Consider the following 16794-nt stretch of genomic DNA (forward strand, 5'->3'; position numbering starts at 1 on the left):
AGGGTGGCTGCTGATGGAACTGTGGAATGATCCAGGAATGAGATGTAGAAGTGGTACCAGTTCCGTGCCCCAGTGCTTAGTAAACAAAGATTTGTAAGCACTGGGAACTTACATTCTCCAAGGCTCCTTTATCGTTTATTTTAAACTACCCAAGTGCAGAGGATTAAATTGCCACAAATGATTAATGTTAGTACCATGTTAATTGAATTTATGTAGTTGTAAAGTTGTTCAACTTCCAATTAAAAACAAAGATCCTTCAATAATTCTAGTTACCAGAATCTAGGTAAAACTGTTTCTACATTAAGATCATGTATGATGGAATGTTAGGCAACAAAATTTTAAGCTGATTTACTTTTGTTCATTGTCTTTGCTTTTATTTGCAGTTCTGGGAAATGCCAGTGTAAATTGGGTGTCACCGGCTCTACCTGTGATCGATGCCAAGATGGATATTATGACTTTAGTAAGAATGGCTGCTTGCCCTGCCAGTGCAATAATCGGTCTGCCAGTTGTGATGCCCTCACAGGTACACACTTTCCTTAACTTTGTTATGTAATTAGTCCATTGTTCTTTTCATTTTGAAGTCCTTCATCTTGAGGTTGATTCTTCCCAAATAGTTTGTAGGGGTCTTTCTCTTCTAAGTAGGGCATAATAGGTTATATAGCAAGCCAAACTCCTGCTACAACAACTTGAGAAAAAATACGTAAAGTTCAAAAATCATGTTGAACTAAATGAACTAAAATTCCAGAAAGAATAGAGCTCTTCCTAAGTAAGCTGATGATCACCAGCTATTTTCTTTCCAGATTCTGGGCACAGGTTAGGAGCAGGCTTGGCCCAAGCAAAGGAATTCTTCTTGAGGAAAGAGACACAGAAAGAGATTTTGTCAGTCGTTTGGGGCTTGCATGAAGGACTGGAAACTGGGGGAGCCCTAAACACAAGACCAGTTTTCCCATAGAACATTAGCTGACTGTGCAGGAGGTGGGAGGCTAGCCCAAAAGCTATGAAGAAATCTCTCAGTCTTGTGGTGCTGGGAAGACAAAATCTCTTTAGAGAAGGGCTGCTACAACATATGACCATCTCTCTCTGGAGACATTGCCAGGTTCTGAAGGTACGCGGAGTGGCACCTAGGCTCAAGCCACCAAAGGGCAGTACTGAATCTGTTGCAGTCTTTCAGGGCTGAGGAGATGCGGGCCTGCTAGGCTCTCAGTCAAAAGCCTAGAGCGCCACAACCAAGAGACAGAGACGAGCCATAGGTGAGCTGACTGTACTAAAACTGCAGTCCGTCCTCAACCCATCTCAATTTCTAACTGCATTTAATGATCCTCTCATCATAGCTGCCTAGCAGGAGAAAGGGAAGTCCTCTGTGGTTCTTTTATACATTGTGTCTGGCATACAATCAAAAATACTAGACAATGCTGAGGTAGGAAAATGTGACCATTAATAAAGAGGAAAAGTAAACAATAGAAGCAGACCCAGAGATAATCCAGATGTTAGAGTTAGCAAACAATGCCTTTAAAATAACTAATATTAATATTTTAAGAAAATAGAGAAAAACTAGACAATACGTGAAAAGAGGCAAAATTTCAAGAGAATTGGAATCTATAAAAAAATCAAAAGGATAATCTGGAACTGAAAAATACAACATCTGAAATTAATAACTCATTGCATGGGTTTAACAGCAGATTGTACATACTGAAGACAAAGTTAGTAGACTTGAATACAGCTCAGTTAAAAATATCCAAACTGAGGCACAGAGAAAAAAATGCAATGGGAAGAACAGAGCAGGAAACGCATATGGGACACAGCCAAAAGGTCTAACATAAATGTAATTGGAAACTCAGAAAGAAAGGAGAGAGATGTGGAGGCAGAAGCAATATCTGAAGAGATAATGGCCAAGAATTTTCCAAATTGATGAAAGACATCAACCCACAGATTTAGAAAGTTCGGCAAACCCTGGGCATTATAAAAACAAAGGAAGACACATCTAGGCAAACTACTGAAAACGAAAGACAATTAACTTTTCTGTTCTTCAGTTTTCCTAAATGTAAGGATTACAGGTACTTTCTTGGAAATTTTTTTTCCCAACAAAAAAATCAGGACACATTAATCTGACAAGTATAAGTGTTTTTATGAGGACAGGGTAGCAATTTGAAATTTAAAGTACCCTGGAAAAATCTTTATTGAAAACTTATTCTTCGTTCTACTCCTCTGCTCTATGGTGAAACAAACTGATTTAGAAGAATTTTTTTTCTATTATGTGATCTGTTACCTGCCTACCTACCAGTTCTGTCTTGTGTTATTCTCTTGGTTTTTTTTTTTTTTTTTTTTTTAGCTGTCTATGATCCGGTCGTACTGGCTTCTATTCCTCCAAACAAGCTATGTTCCCTTGTATCAAGGTTCTCATACATGGTCTTTCCTCTGCCTAGAATGTTTTCTAGTACACCTCTACCCCTATGCCTGGCCCCTTTCCTTTATTAGATCGTATTCTTCCTGCAGGCCTTCAATTAAAGGTTACTTCATTAGAACACAGTTCCTGATGCTCCAGGCTAAATGATGATTCCCAGTTATACACTCTCCTATACACGTGTATTTTTTTCATAGCACTCATCGCAGCTTGTAATTATAGATTTACTTGTGATTGAGTCATATGGCTTACTCACCACATTGTAAGTTCCATGAGGACAGGAGCAATATCAGTTTTCTTCACCATGGTACACACTCTCTAGCATGGAGCTTGGCAACGTAGTAAGTACTCATTAAATGTTTGTTGAGTAAATGAACAAATGAATGGAAAAACATACAGAAGGAAGGTGAATTTCAATCTTGGGTAATGACAGGAATGCTTCATCATACTGAGTTGATTTAAATTGCTCTCTAGATCTTTTATGGTACCAGACAGCAGTCTACAGTGCTGGTTCTCACTTCTGATTTTCCTTGCAGCGGTAAGGGAGCTCTCATTAACGTGAAGTAAATCCCAACCTGTCCTGCTCTGGGGATAATTTAAGGCAAAAGAAACCCTTTTCACGATTACAACTTCTAAAAGCAGCCAGTAATAAGAGAAATACACAGTTTCTCTTTCTGGAAACATAATGAAAGTGGAATCCAACGTGACGGATTGCAAATACTTGATTTAAAACTGCAGGCTTCACGTAAAATCAATCTTTCCTTCTGTCTCAAATGAGATTTTTTCAACAGTGCTGTGATACGGTGCCCTCTGGTGGCCACTTAACAATGTTTTCGCAGTCATTTTTTTCTCACCTCTAGTCTTTACCTGTGTTTTAGATTGAAGTAGATTTTTAAAGTAACCTTTTTGTGATAAAATATGTTAGGAAAAAACACTTTGGAAAGCAATTTGATGCTGTGTATCGGAAGTCTTAAAAATACTTCCTTGATCCAATAATTCTGTTTCCAGGAATCTATTCTGAGGAAATAATTCTAAATTCATAAAAAGCTTTATTTTCAAGGATGCTCACCAAGGTGGTGGTTATAATTCTAAAAAATTAGACAACACTATTTCTAACACCAGAGAATGAAGCAAATTATGTTCTCTAGGCAATACATGTTTAAGAGACAGAAAGTGAAATTTTGACTTTACCTTGTGCAAGTTACTTATCTTGCTTTTCTCCTAGAAATTTGGGATAATAATAGTAACTGCCTGATGGGTTGTGAAGATTTAATGCAATATATTTATAAAGTGCTTAATGCAGTGCCTGGCTCGTTATAAGCAATCAATAATTGGCAACTATTATTATGTTGTCGTTAAAATATTTTAAAGAATAATATATCCCAACATGAGAAAGTGAAAGAAGCAGGATATAAAATGACATGTGCCATATGTTTAGACTATTTGAAAAGCAAAACCCAAACCTCTACATATAAGGAAAGATTTCGAGGAAAAGTATTCAAAATCTCAGTGACAGATTTCTTAGGGTGATTTTTTTTCTTTCTTTCTACTCCTGTATTTTTCTAGATTTTCTTTATTGAACACGTATTTCCCTTAAAGTGGAGGTAAGGGGGACTGTTATTTTTTAAACTAGAACTTTATGTTCATATAGTGTACTTCTTTCTAAGAATTCTAGGCACCTTCTTGTATTCATCAGGTGAGTAATGTCGCATGGTGAGTAACAACCTCAGCTGCTTGACTGAGTTGACCACTCTTTCACTCCTCGATGACTTTCTTCACTTTAGGATGTCACATACTTTCCTGGTTGGTTTGGTTTTTTTCCTTTTTTTTCCTCAGTCAGCTCTGCTAGATCTTCCTCTGTTCAACTGTAAGCACTGGAGTGCCTCAGAGCTCAGTCCTTGACATGTTTGTCTTCTCCATTTATACTCTCTCTAAGTGATCTCACTCTGTTCCCTGAATTTAATTTAAATGCCAGCTATACATGTGCTGATTACCAGATTTACATTTCTCCCTTGATCTTCACACTCAAAGATCCAACAGCGCCCTTGACATCTTCTTTTGATGATGTCACACATCCAAAACAGCTCTTTATTTTACCCTATAAGCCAAGACTGCTTTACTCCTAGTGTTCATTTCAGTAACTGGCGCCATTCACCCAGTTGCCTAACCCAGTAGCTTAGGAGTCATATTTGATTCCTTTCTTTTCCTTACTGCAAGTATCTAATCCATCAGCAAGTTCTGTCAGCCTGACATTCAACATACACCCTAAATCTGACCACTCTTCATGATCTTCTTGCTGTCCTCCTTGTCTAAGCCACTGTCATCTCTCTGAGCCACTTATACACTCTCTCATCTGGTCTCTCTGCCTGTTCTCTCGTGCTCTCATCCTCCAACCCCCACCCCACCACAGTCCAATCTCCACATAATAAACAGAGGGATGTTTTTAAAAACCTGATCGTGTCATTCCTATGCTTAAACCCTCCAATGGCTTCCCGTTCCTCTTGGAATAAAATTCAGACCTCTTTCTATGGCCTACATGACTTTACATTTTTGCCCCTTGCCTTTCTCTCTGACCTTATTTCCTGTTATTGTCTCCCTTGTTCACTTAGGCTGGCTCTCTTTCTGTTTGACAGGTTAAAGTTTGCCTTCTGCCCTGTAGAGAGGACCAGGCATTTCTTCCTACAACAAAGTATCTTGCTGTATTTCTGACAGGTTTATATATAAACTGTGAAATGGCAAAATAAACAAGGAAAAGGCTTTTTACAGGTGGCAATTTATGTTTCAAAGCTTTGTCACTGAATTTGGTTGGAAAGGAGCCCTACATTCTTTTCTTTGACCAGTTATTTTCTTGGTTACCCCTACCAGATTTTTTTGATGCTTAGCCAAGAAGCATGAGATCATCTTCAGGAAACACTCATTCCTTTTTGTTGGATCCACTCCTTTGGCTACCTTTCAGCAAAGAGAATGTGAATTTTAAGGCAGTATTGTTATATTTGGGTGGTTCCAGGCAGAGCATAATGAACCAAGTCAGACTCCAGCTAATTTATGTATATAATTTCTCATAAAAGAAAGATCCTGAAATTTTAGATTTTAAAGGGAACCTAGGTCTCATCTAGTTCAGCTTTCTTAATTTATAGATGAGGAAACTAAAGCATAAAGAGAAAATGTTATATTCTATGGAATAGTCTTTCACCCTTTGAAATGTTTACATTACCTTAAATTATTAGCCAAGGCATGGTTATCCCATTTTACAGATTAGAAAAGTGAAACTCAGAGAAACTATTTCCTGAAGGTCGCATAGCTGGTAAGAGGTTCACTGGGGAATGGAACTCAGATCTGGCCTTAAATACCCTACATTTTCCTTATGCTGTGTTGCCTCCCAGAGAGGAGCTATAAGCTGTTAGAAAAGTAAATTCACATTATTAGTTCCTATAGTATATAGATTTTAAAGGTTATGATCCTTATTTTTATTATAAAAATCAGTCTTCAGGTTTCTACATGAAATGTTTTAAAATTGCTTGAGTTCTTGAAATATTTTAAAGCGTGCATGGTGATATATTTTATAATGTATCCATTTTTCAATCAGAAAAAAATCACGATAATAAAAATAAAAGTGATACATGCACACCATACGAGAGACAATTTGAAAATTAGAGGGATGAAAAACACTGAAAGGACTGTAGCCCCTCACAACTATTGCCAGCGTTCTGGTGTGTTTGTCTGCTCTGTCTTTAATTTATTCATTTTCTTTCTCCATAGCTGTGTTCCAGGTGAGTGCTATTTTTAAAGCAATGTAGAGTGATGAGTTTTTAAGAACTGATGAGTTTTATTGTCATACTTATCTTTACTTTTGAGATGACATATTTACCACGTAGGGTTATTTTTTCTCATTGACTCCTCATTGCAGAGTATGGCATAAAACAAACAGAAGTAATAAATCCTTCTCAAAAAAAATGTTAAATATTCTAATATAAATGGTTTAAGAGAGTAAAATTGTCTTGTGATAAGCACAAAGCAAAGGCTTAAGGTCTTATCTAGAATAATGAAAAGCCCCAAAATAATCAGCATGTAGGCCTAGTAGCATGGTAGGGGCAAAGTATTAAAAATGTATAATATATATACACACACACACATGCACACCCCATTTCCTTTTTTAAAGATTTTATTTTTCCTTTTTCTCCCCAAAGCCCCCCAGGTACATAGTTGTATATTTTTAGTTGTGGGTCCTTCTATTTGTGGCATGAGGGACACCGCCTCAGCATGGCTTGATGAGCGGCCAGGATCCGAACCAGTGAAACCCTGGGCCACCGAAGTGGAGTGCGTGAACCTAACCACTTGGCCATGGGGCTGGCCCCAACACCCCATTTTTTAATAAGAGTAGCAACATGACCTTTTCTTGCCACATTGCAAATGGTGTGTTATTGGCATGCCTCTTGCCCTAAACAACCATATTCTGTTACAGAACTAGTAACTTTTTTGAGGTATTTTTGTATTAAAGTTTAGAACTTTATGAGAACTTTTTTCTTAAAAATTATTTCCATTGGACATTTTTAATAGGGGGAGAGCAGATAGATATTATACACAATGTAGGTTTTGACCTTTCCAACCTGCAGAACACTTTAACATTTAAGATTATTTTATTTTTAGAGCCAAAATCTACAGTTTCTTAGCATGTATTTTTTATCTGCTTTTATTGTCACAAAGATACATAGCTAAAGAGGGATGAAGATATAAGAAGACCTGGAAAGAAATCAGTACCTAAAGTGTTCATCACTGTATGATCATATCCTACTTTGTGATATATATGTGAAAGATATCATGAACACTATCAGGCCTTACCAAATTATATGATTAGAAGTGATGATATTTACATGCAAGTTTGATTGAATTCGAAGTGTTCAGATGTACTTTTGAAGATGTCTTTCCCAATAAGGTCATGAAGTTTTGGGGAATTCTGCTGTAATCACTGAAGAATTGAGATTTGACATGTATGTTAACATAATTTCCATTCTTCGGCTTTTCAAATCTTGCTCCAGTTGTCGGAACATTTTATTTTACAGCCTCATTCTCTCTCCCCCTTTTTGAAAATATTTTACTAGTAAGGAAAAGAAATCAAATGAAACTGTTTACTAATAGTTTCAGCACTGAACTGTATTTAGTTTATCATGTAAAATTTCATTGTCTTCCTAGATTTCTATATGGAGTTTACTCCCTTATTTTTGTGGTAATAGTTCTGAGTGTCCCTTTCAATCTCTGTGCCCCCCAAAGAAGGAATATAAAGTACACTGCACTTTTCCTTTCCTGTTTTCAGACGTTATGCTGCTTCAGTGCCTGCAGAATATCCTTACTAATAGGGTACCAAAGGAGTATTACCACAAAATACGTAACTTTGCTTGCCTCCTTTCTTTTCATTTTCTTTATTAATTAATTGTTTTCATTTTTACTTTGAACTTTTAAATGTAAAATATATGAAGAATAATATAAGAAATACCCATGTACCCACAGCTAGAATGAATAAATATTAACATTTTGATATTTTGCTTAATATTTGTACATATGTGTATATAGTTATATATTTGAAGTAGAAAATTTCAAATAAAGTTGGAGTTCTCTCTTTTTTCTTCCCTAGTTTCATATTTCTCCCTCCCTCCACAGAGACAAGCAGAGCATAAAATGCACCTATACCCTCTCAGTCCACATTTAATTTTTGCTACATATGTATGTATCCATCTGCATAGTATATTATGTATCTATTTTCTTAGTATTGTGTAGTGCGGTTTTTTAAATTTTGCAAAGTAAGCACTCTCTCTATGTGTATCATTCTACAATTTACTTTTTCAACCAATGTTGCTTTTAAGATTTGTATGTGTTTATACAGGTCTAATTCACTTATTTAACTATAGTATCCTAACTATGAAAATAGCACAGTTTTTCTATTCTTTTAATAGATCTTTAGATTGTTTTTATTTTTTCTTTGCAAAGTGCTTTCAGTATGCAGTCAGTCAATCAACAGGGCTTATTGCAACTCTACTCGTGTGCCCCCTGGCCAGTGTAGAAATATGACAGGGTAGAAACTGAATTCTGTCCAATCCCTATTGGATAACTCTTTCTGGTTACCTCGTAAGATCTTTCGGTTGCAGGTATGATTTATTTAAAGTTACTGTGCTTTCAGAGTAAATCTTTAACTTCTTAAAATAATTTGCTTCTTTTAGGTGCTTGTTTAAACTGCCAGGAAAATAGCAAAGGGGATCACTGTGAAGAATGCAAAGAAGGATTTTATCAGAGTCCTGATGTCACTAAAGGCTGTCTTCGCTGCCCTTGTTCAGCAGTGACATCTACGGGCAGTTGTATCATAAGTAAGGCCTCTCTCTAAATCTTCATTTTTAGAGGAAAAATCAGTGAATCAGTTATCAATGGGTATAAGGTGTGTTGATAAATAAAATTCTAGATGCTGTAGGTGAAAGGAACTTATAAAAGCAGCAAAGGTTTTTCTTTCTAGGAATTTGCAATCAAATCCAAATGTGTATGCGAAATGAGACTTGAGAGAGGGATGAGGAAGATTTTGTTCAAGTCCTATTTTGTTCCCTCTCTCATGACTACAGAGGAAGGAATAAAAAATTTTTGAGTGTCTCTCCGTCACAATTATTCAGATTCCTTATGTGGGCATATTTCTTTTGTTCTCTCCCTGAATTGGTTCTCAGATGGCCCCCCTCATTCTCACAATAAATGGGACAGTTAATGACTGAGGTATAGATTATTACTTTGATTCCATATGTCTCCTAAGTTTGGGAGGAGATACTAGGGAGGGTTTGTAAATCTTTTTGAGGACTAGCAGTTGTTTTGCATTTTTCATTGCAGCTTCAGACTGTACTGAATTATATTGGCGTTCTCTCTCTTTTAGACTCGGGTGAATTGGAACCTACATGTGTCCAATGCAAAGATGGTTACACAGGCCAGAACTGCAATAAATGTGAAAACGGCTATTACAATTCTGACAGCATCTGTACAAAGTGCCAGTGTCATGGCCATGTGGACCCAATTAAAACTCCAAAGATTTGCAAACCCGAGAGTGGTGAGTGCATCAACTGCCTCCATAACACCACTGGGTTTTGGTGTGAGAACTGCCTAGAAGGTTATGTTCGAGACCGCGAGGGAAATTGCATCAAGAAAGGTAAAACTTCACCTAAGGTTGTAAATTAGTGTCTAAGCCTAGCAGTGAAAATTTCAGGACACCTACCTTTAGCTCTATAAAACCTTCCAATCCCACCAGAGGAGTTTTCTGGAAATAGATTCTGATAGATGTTTGCCTAAAGAAATTTCCCTCCGTTCCTGCTGCTCTCCTGATACTCCAGTCAACTCCAGAAATTTGAGGACCGAGACAAAGTCATTGCAGTGTTCTCATGTTTTCTCTTGATTTATTTTTATTTTTATGTTAATAATTTAAAAGTCCTATCATTTCTTTTATCCTTTGCTTCCTGTATTCTCATCACTTCCAGTGATCATCACAGGTCTTTTTAAGTAGGGACCCATAATCTGGTTAGAAGTCCCAAATGAGAAACAAGAGTTCATTCTAGCATCTGTCCTAACTTTGGGGCTAGGTTTTCCCATGTGTGATGGAGGAAATAGTAATAATCTTCCTTTGATTTTTAAAAGAAAAAGTTATTCCTATGGCAAAGTGTTTCTTAAAGGGATGTTGAGTAAGGGTTTAGATAAAAGTTAGTGATTAGAAATTCAGCATGAGTTAGGGATATTCGGGCCTTATTAGATCACGGGCAGATTAGACCATGCTCTTCTGCAAACCACTCCGATATTCTGACAGATGCTGAGTACTGGGCTGATGGACGCTGAGTCTGTGGCAAGTGTCATCCTTCTGCCGTTTTCTTAATATCCTTGTTCTGTTGTGATCAAGGCTAGAAGACTCAGACTGAACCCTCTCACTAGCCTGGAGAGCCTGTCACTCACTTCTCTTTCCCGTTTGCAGGCATACCTTGTCCATCCTTAGCTGACAGGACTGTGATGATTTTTCTGATTAGTTATTAGGTAATGTAAGACATTCCTCTTTTTAGGATAGATTGATGTGGCTGACTGTGGTGATGAATTATAATGATAATAGTAATCATTTTATTGAGTGCCTACCATGTGTCAAGCACTGTAAACATTAAATATGATAATGTTGTATCATACATTATCTCATTTAATCCTTCCCAAGAACTCTGCAAACTAGACATTATTATTCCCATTTTACAGATGAGGAACCTCAGTTTGAAAAAGATTGACTTACTTTTCTATAGCTACACAGTTCTACTAGATTCCAAGCCTTTGGTATTTCCACTGAGCTATGCTACATTAGAGATACAAAGTATAGTATCTTAGTTATAAAATAACTAGTACACAAAACAAGAATTACTACACATGCAATTAAAGGAAGCTGTTTTCCCTCTTGGCTGAATCAACTTTCAACGTTTAAATTGTGTTTTTCAGAAGTAACTATGAATGCGATTTTTCCTATTTTGTTTTTGCCTCCTTTGAAGAGAATTTTATGAAATGTCATCAGACATACTGAACTTATTTTAGTTCAAATGATTGTCATCTATCCCTGTCACTTTTAACCGAGTGATTTAGAATTCAGTAGTGACATATTTACTGCCTTTGCAGGAATTTGTATGAATCTATCCAGGAGTAAAAAAGGATGGAAAACTCCAACATTAGAATTCTCCCAAAGATTTTAGTATAGCTGTATATATTTTGGAGAACAGCCATGGATGTAATAATCTAGCTTTCTAGACCCTGATTCTTTTCACTATATTTCTTTAAAAATTATTTTTAACTTGCATTACCGTAAAGCAGACTATCATGTCAACATCCCATATCAACTTCCACTCCCATGTGTATTTCTTTTATTGTTTCTTAAAACTAGATAATTTTGTCTTTTACATTTCATTCTCTGTTTTTATTTTCAGAAGTTATTGTTCCAACACCTGAAGGTTCTACCATTTTGGTTTCCAATGCCTCTTTGACCACATCAGTGCCCACCCCTGTTATAAATAGTACATTTACCCCTACAACCCTGCAGACTATCTTTTCAGTAAGCTCTGCTGAAAACAGCACGTCAGCTTTAGCTGATGTATCATGGACCCAATTTAACATCATCATTTTGACAGTCATCATCATTGTGGTGGTGCTGCTGATGGGATTTGTGGGAGCTGTATATATGTACCGGGAGTACCAAAACCGGAAACTCAATGCTCCCTTTTGGACCATCGAGCTGAAGGAAGACAATATCAGTTTCAGCAGCTACCATGACAGCATTCCCAATGCAGATGTGTCAGGATTGTTGGAAGATGATGGCAACGAAGTGGCTCCCAATGGGCAACTGACCCTGACGACACCCATGCATAACTACAAAGCCTAAGGAGCTAGAACTCTTCTCCTGGATTGTTAGACCACAGCGCTTACTAAGACAGCAACAGCCCCTGGGCCAAAAAAAGCCTGGGTAGCATTTGCTGAGAAAGCAAAGGCGTATAGTGCATCTGAAATTTCAGGTACAAATGTGTAATGCACTTAGCCTATTACTCTTAGTTTTCCCATGAAGATCTGAAGTAGTCACTGTCAATAAGGACTTGAAGTAAAGTATATTTTTGTACCAAACCACATGGGAGTATAGAAAGGCTCAACCCCATAGTGCAGCCCAAATCCACTTGACCTCGGGTTAGACTCCTGGGGAAGTGTTCACCAAACCAGTGGAAACAGGATGATGGATGTGGAGGGGGAAAGGACTGCCAGAAGACTTCATCTCCATTCCTGAAACACATTTTTTTAAAGGGTCAGGCATGATATTCATTTTACTCTACTAAAAGACATCATTGAGGAGAAGCTGATGTCTGGGCTGTATCACAATAAATAATCTTTAGTGTTTCTAGAATAAGGACAGAAAGGTTCTAAGAAGATCTTTAGAAGGATTTGATTTTTCCTTCCAGAATTCTTACTCAATATGGGATTAAAGCACAGGATAAGCTTCTAATGGTAAAGAGAAGAGGGCAACATTTGGAAGCAGGAAGCTGGTGGTCCTCCTTAGGGTCTCAGTGTAAATGATAAATTGTCTAAAAACAGGAAATTTTCCTGCCTCTAGAGAAATAAGGTGTATATAGTTAATGTAGCATATCTGGTCAACATTGTATTTGTATCTATTTGTAAAAAAAAATCATGTCATATTTTATCATCTAGAATTATTTGTACAGCAGTTAATGGCATTGTAAAAAGAGAATATGGGGATTGGTTAAAATCCTGTAAAATAGATGACAATATTGCTAGAGCTGGGACTCTGGTGAGCATCCGTCATTTTTAGTCCCTCTTTGGACGTTGTTGAAATTTATAAGGGGTTGAATGTTTCTAATCTTTCTTTCCGTTTCTCAATGTAAAAGTAGAGTGATATGTTCTTTGACTTACTATAGATTCAAGCAATAGATTTTGAAGTCAACGATCGTTAAGCTGGGACACAGGCTGTGCTTTCCAAACTACTCACCTAATTAGACATTAGCCACTCTATACATTTTACATAGATTAATGTAGAACATATCCTCATTAAAAAGTGGTTTTTTTAAATGTAAAAGATAGTCTTCCAAAGGAATTAGAAATATTTTAGTTCCAAAAGAAAACCCATCATATCACTTGGGATCCCCTTTCATGCCTGTGAAATATTTATATCCTCCCTCTCCCTCCTAAGAAATGCTTCCTACCTGTGACATCGCCCCTCACTCATGCGCCGCGAGGTGTGTACCATCTCTGTGCAGTGCTACAGTTCTCCTGTTTCTGCTCGTCTGGCTGGAGGGTGCTCTGTGGTTGAGTAAGGAGAGGTAGTCCTTGCTTAGAGACACAGTTTTTTCCTAGGGGCCATTTACTGTTGTTCTCATCTGTTAGGATATTGACAGATTGTGGACTAAGCAAGCCAGGAAAAGCAGCTAGAAGTCACATATACATCTTGATTAGGAGGAACAGCAAACTTTCAAGTGGTTAGAAAAAAGGCAAAGACCTATTCAATTAGACCTAGGAAATCCAAGTTCACAACTCTTCCTAACTTCCCCAGAGAAAAACCTGGAATTTGGTCATCCCTGTGTAGGAGACCACTAAGTTGCTCTCAGGGTTTGGAGATGATGCTCTGGAGGATGTGCAGGCAGATAATCTACTTGTGGTAACCTGAAGTGCTCTGAATATTTGGCCATTGCTCATGAGAGTTGGTATTTACATTCATTATATTAGAATTAATTAATATTTCTATAACCTTTTACAGTTTGCAAAGCATCTTCCCATATGTGTGTCCTTTGTTCCTCACCATAGCCGCCTGAGGAAGTAATTGTTGTCCCCATTTTATAGATGAGGTTAAATGCCTTGTTCAAGGCTATGCAATATGTCATCATTGGGCTTGGAATCAGGATTCCTAATGTCCTGCCAACTACAGGCCAATAGCCGTGGACTCAAGAAGCCTGCGAGGGCCAGTCCTGTCTGTGGGTGTTTCTGACTTTTCTAAGTGCAAGGTGCAGTCTGGGGCCACATGCCTGTGAAGGGCTTTGTGGAAAGAACACAGGAGGAGTACTCTCTGAAGCCACGACTGGTGATAAGCAAATAAAATACCAGTTTGTGCTTCATTAAAGTGAACTAATCCTTCCAAGCAGGGAGGGCAAACCTCGTCCCCAGCAGCTGCCACGTATGTGTGTACAGACTTTGCACTGCATAATTCCAAGGAATTCTGCAAAGTGGCATACCTGCCTTTCTCCCAGACTACCAGCTCCTCAAAGCCAGGGGTTGAGAGGGTGAGAAATAAACATTTGTTAAACAGAAGTGAACTCAATAGAGAAAGAAGGCGTGTTTGTTGGCGTCTGAGAGCCAAAGCCAAATGGTCCGGATTCTGGCCATGTAGTGATTCCTTGAAGCAGACCTTAAAAGGTATTGCAAAAATTGAATCACAAAGAACGTTTACCTTTCAATACTTATGAACAGTTCCTTGCTTATGTTTTTAATTTTTCCCAATGGAAAAAAAATCAAAGTCTTAATATTTGTTTTAAATAATGTTCTTTAGCATCCCCTCCTTTCTGTTGGTGAAAGTAATTTTGCTTTAAAAGATAAATCAATCATGAAGTGATGTACCACCTAAATCAGACCAGGAGACTAGTGTGGGGTACATTACACGCCACTCATTCCTCTAAGGCCTCATCCCCATGCCACGGCGTTCTGCCCCAGGAGCCCATCAGTCCTTCAGAAAGACTGATATTGGAAGAGTTTTTGTCTAAGGATTATAAGTTTGTTTATTTTCCAGTAAGATAGGATGAGTGTGAATCTTATGGATAAATGACAGACACTGCTATTAAGTGATACGCTTGTCTTCATTAATAAGCCCTTATACACTTCTGACATGCACATGCTCTAGGTTGTGTTAAGTCTGTCTGTCCTCCCTTGCTTCCCCTCCCTTCCTCCTTCCACCTTCCAGCTCCCAGCAGTCTCCTATTAGTGGAATTTCTCCAGTTATAGAGAAAAATGACAATGAAAACTAGCCATCATTTATACTAAGATCCTGTGGACTTAGTGTGTCACTCTTAAGGATACCTGAATTTTAAGAGAGGAGAACAGAGCTGACGTGGGATGGGACGAGAGATTTTTGGGAGAGGATTTGTAGAAGAGTCGAATTACGTGGCTACTCTCTAGCTCCAATATGCCTGGGAAAATTGGCCTTTAAAGCAATGCTCACTGACCTGCTAGTTCGTTTTGGTCAGCTGAGCGCCTTCAGGGTCTTTGGCCCTCCTCTGCTGCTTTGGAGGCAGAGAGCTACAGCATCCGTCCTTCCTCCTGACAGCCTCTGCTGGGCCTGGAGCGTTAGACCTTTCCCTCTGGTCCTCTGTTTTTTGTAGGACACGTGGTGAACATCACACCACTTATCATGAACATTCCCTGGTTCTTATGTTTGAGGTATGTGGATAGCAGTTGAATTTACACATCTCAAGGAAAGCTCTCTGACGAAAGTTTAGAGAAGTAAAAAGCAACCCAACGTAAGCTGTTAGAGCAGGGAAAGCATTTCTGGCCTCATCCATGATGAACCTTTTGGTCTGTTATGATCTTCTTGACAGTAAGGAGTTTGGGAGCTAAAATGAGTTTGGTGTGTGCAGGGGAGAAATGGAAAGTTAATGCAAGTTTTCTCTTTAACCCTGAGCCAGTGACTATGCCAAGGGGAAGAGCAGGAAGGATACACTGATTCATCTAAAGAAGTCAATAGCAAATGGACTAAAGGTTATGGATCATTAAAATGTCAGTGGTTGAATGATGCTTTTTCAAAGGCAGGTGGGAATCTTTCTTACTTGTTCCTTATGCGTACATGGTAACTGTGACAGCAGCCCTGGAATGTCAGCCAGGGCTTCAGATCTCAGTCCAAAAGCTAAATGATTTAAAGTTAAGTTTTAATACTAGGCACAAGCACTCTGTAATACGTTAAATTTCAGCCCAAGCAATTAGGAAATGTTTCTGAAACATTAGACTTATATTTATGTCACTAAAATTCTAACACAAATTTTAAAACCGTGTCTCATACATATGCTGTACTAGGCTTCCTGATGCATTTCTAAATTTGTGTATGATTTGAATATATGAAAGAATTTATACAAGAGTGTTATTTAAAATTATTAAAAATAAATGTATATAATTTGTACCTATTGTAGATTTGTTGTTTTACTTTTTTATGTGGTCAGAGTTGTTGGAAGCCTTTTAATATATGTCACAGATCATTTATTTTCAAACCACTTCATCAAAATCTTTGACCCCTTCATTTATTGACTGTGCTTTTCACTTTAAGAAGTTCCTTTAAAGAAAGTTTTCCACTTAGGAAAAACAAATGCCGCATGAAGAAGATTCCCCCTATTAGAACAAAACAAAATAAAACACCCTGAGAAGAAAGCATATATTAACATATATTCTCGTCTGTGCTTTTGCTTGTCCCCATTGGAAATCCACTGAGATGTCCAGGAAAATGTTATAGAAAAAACTTGCTCCTTTCGGATTTCTTTTTCATACATATAGAAACGTTTCCTTTCTCTAGTATAGATCTGAGGGGGCTGTGTTCTACGCGTTTATTAGATAACCTGTAATGAGAGCTCCTCCTTGATCATTTTGAGGTGCCCTTAAAGATCCACTTTTTTGACAAAGCTCTGTGGTCTTTCATGGGATTGCCATCCAGAGATCCAAGGAGGACTTGGAAAAAGAAGAAGAAATGTCAGGCCTCTTTTTTTTGTGCTTCATTGGTTTATTCAACTTCAGTGGTTGATATTTAAACTTTCAAACCCTGTTTTTCCTTTATTTTCTAGTGACACGAGGAAAGTTTTATTATTTATAATCCCACCTTACTTATATATATG

The 16794-nt window shown here is 37.8% G+C and overlaps 1 protein-coding gene across 1 annotated transcript in view; it reads left to right on the forward strand.

Annotated features, from left to right (window-relative positions):
• The window catches only part of MEGF9 (multiple EGF like domains 9), an 81830-nt gene extending 65739 nt beyond the window's left edge, over positions 1 to 16091 (forward strand). The window contains exons 3-6 of the mRNA XM_044778938.2: positions 384 to 523; positions 8614 to 8757; positions 9303 to 9572; positions 11362 to 16091. Coding sequence (XP_044634873.1) covers positions 384 to 523; positions 8614 to 8757; positions 9303 to 9572; positions 11362 to 11813 — 1006 coding nt within the window. The 3' untranslated portion in view covers positions 11814 to 16091. The remainder of the gene's footprint in view (positions 1 to 383; positions 524 to 8613; positions 8758 to 9302; positions 9573 to 11361) is intronic.
• The last annotated feature ends 703 nt before the right edge of the window (positions 16092 to 16794 follow it).

Source organism: Equus asinus, chromosome 10 (genome assembly GCF_041296235.1).
Source record: "Equus asinus isolate D_3611 breed Donkey chromosome 10, EquAss-T2T_v2, whole genome shotgun sequence".
Lineage (NCBI taxonomy): Eukaryota > Metazoa > Chordata > Mammalia > Perissodactyla > Equidae > Equus > Equus asinus.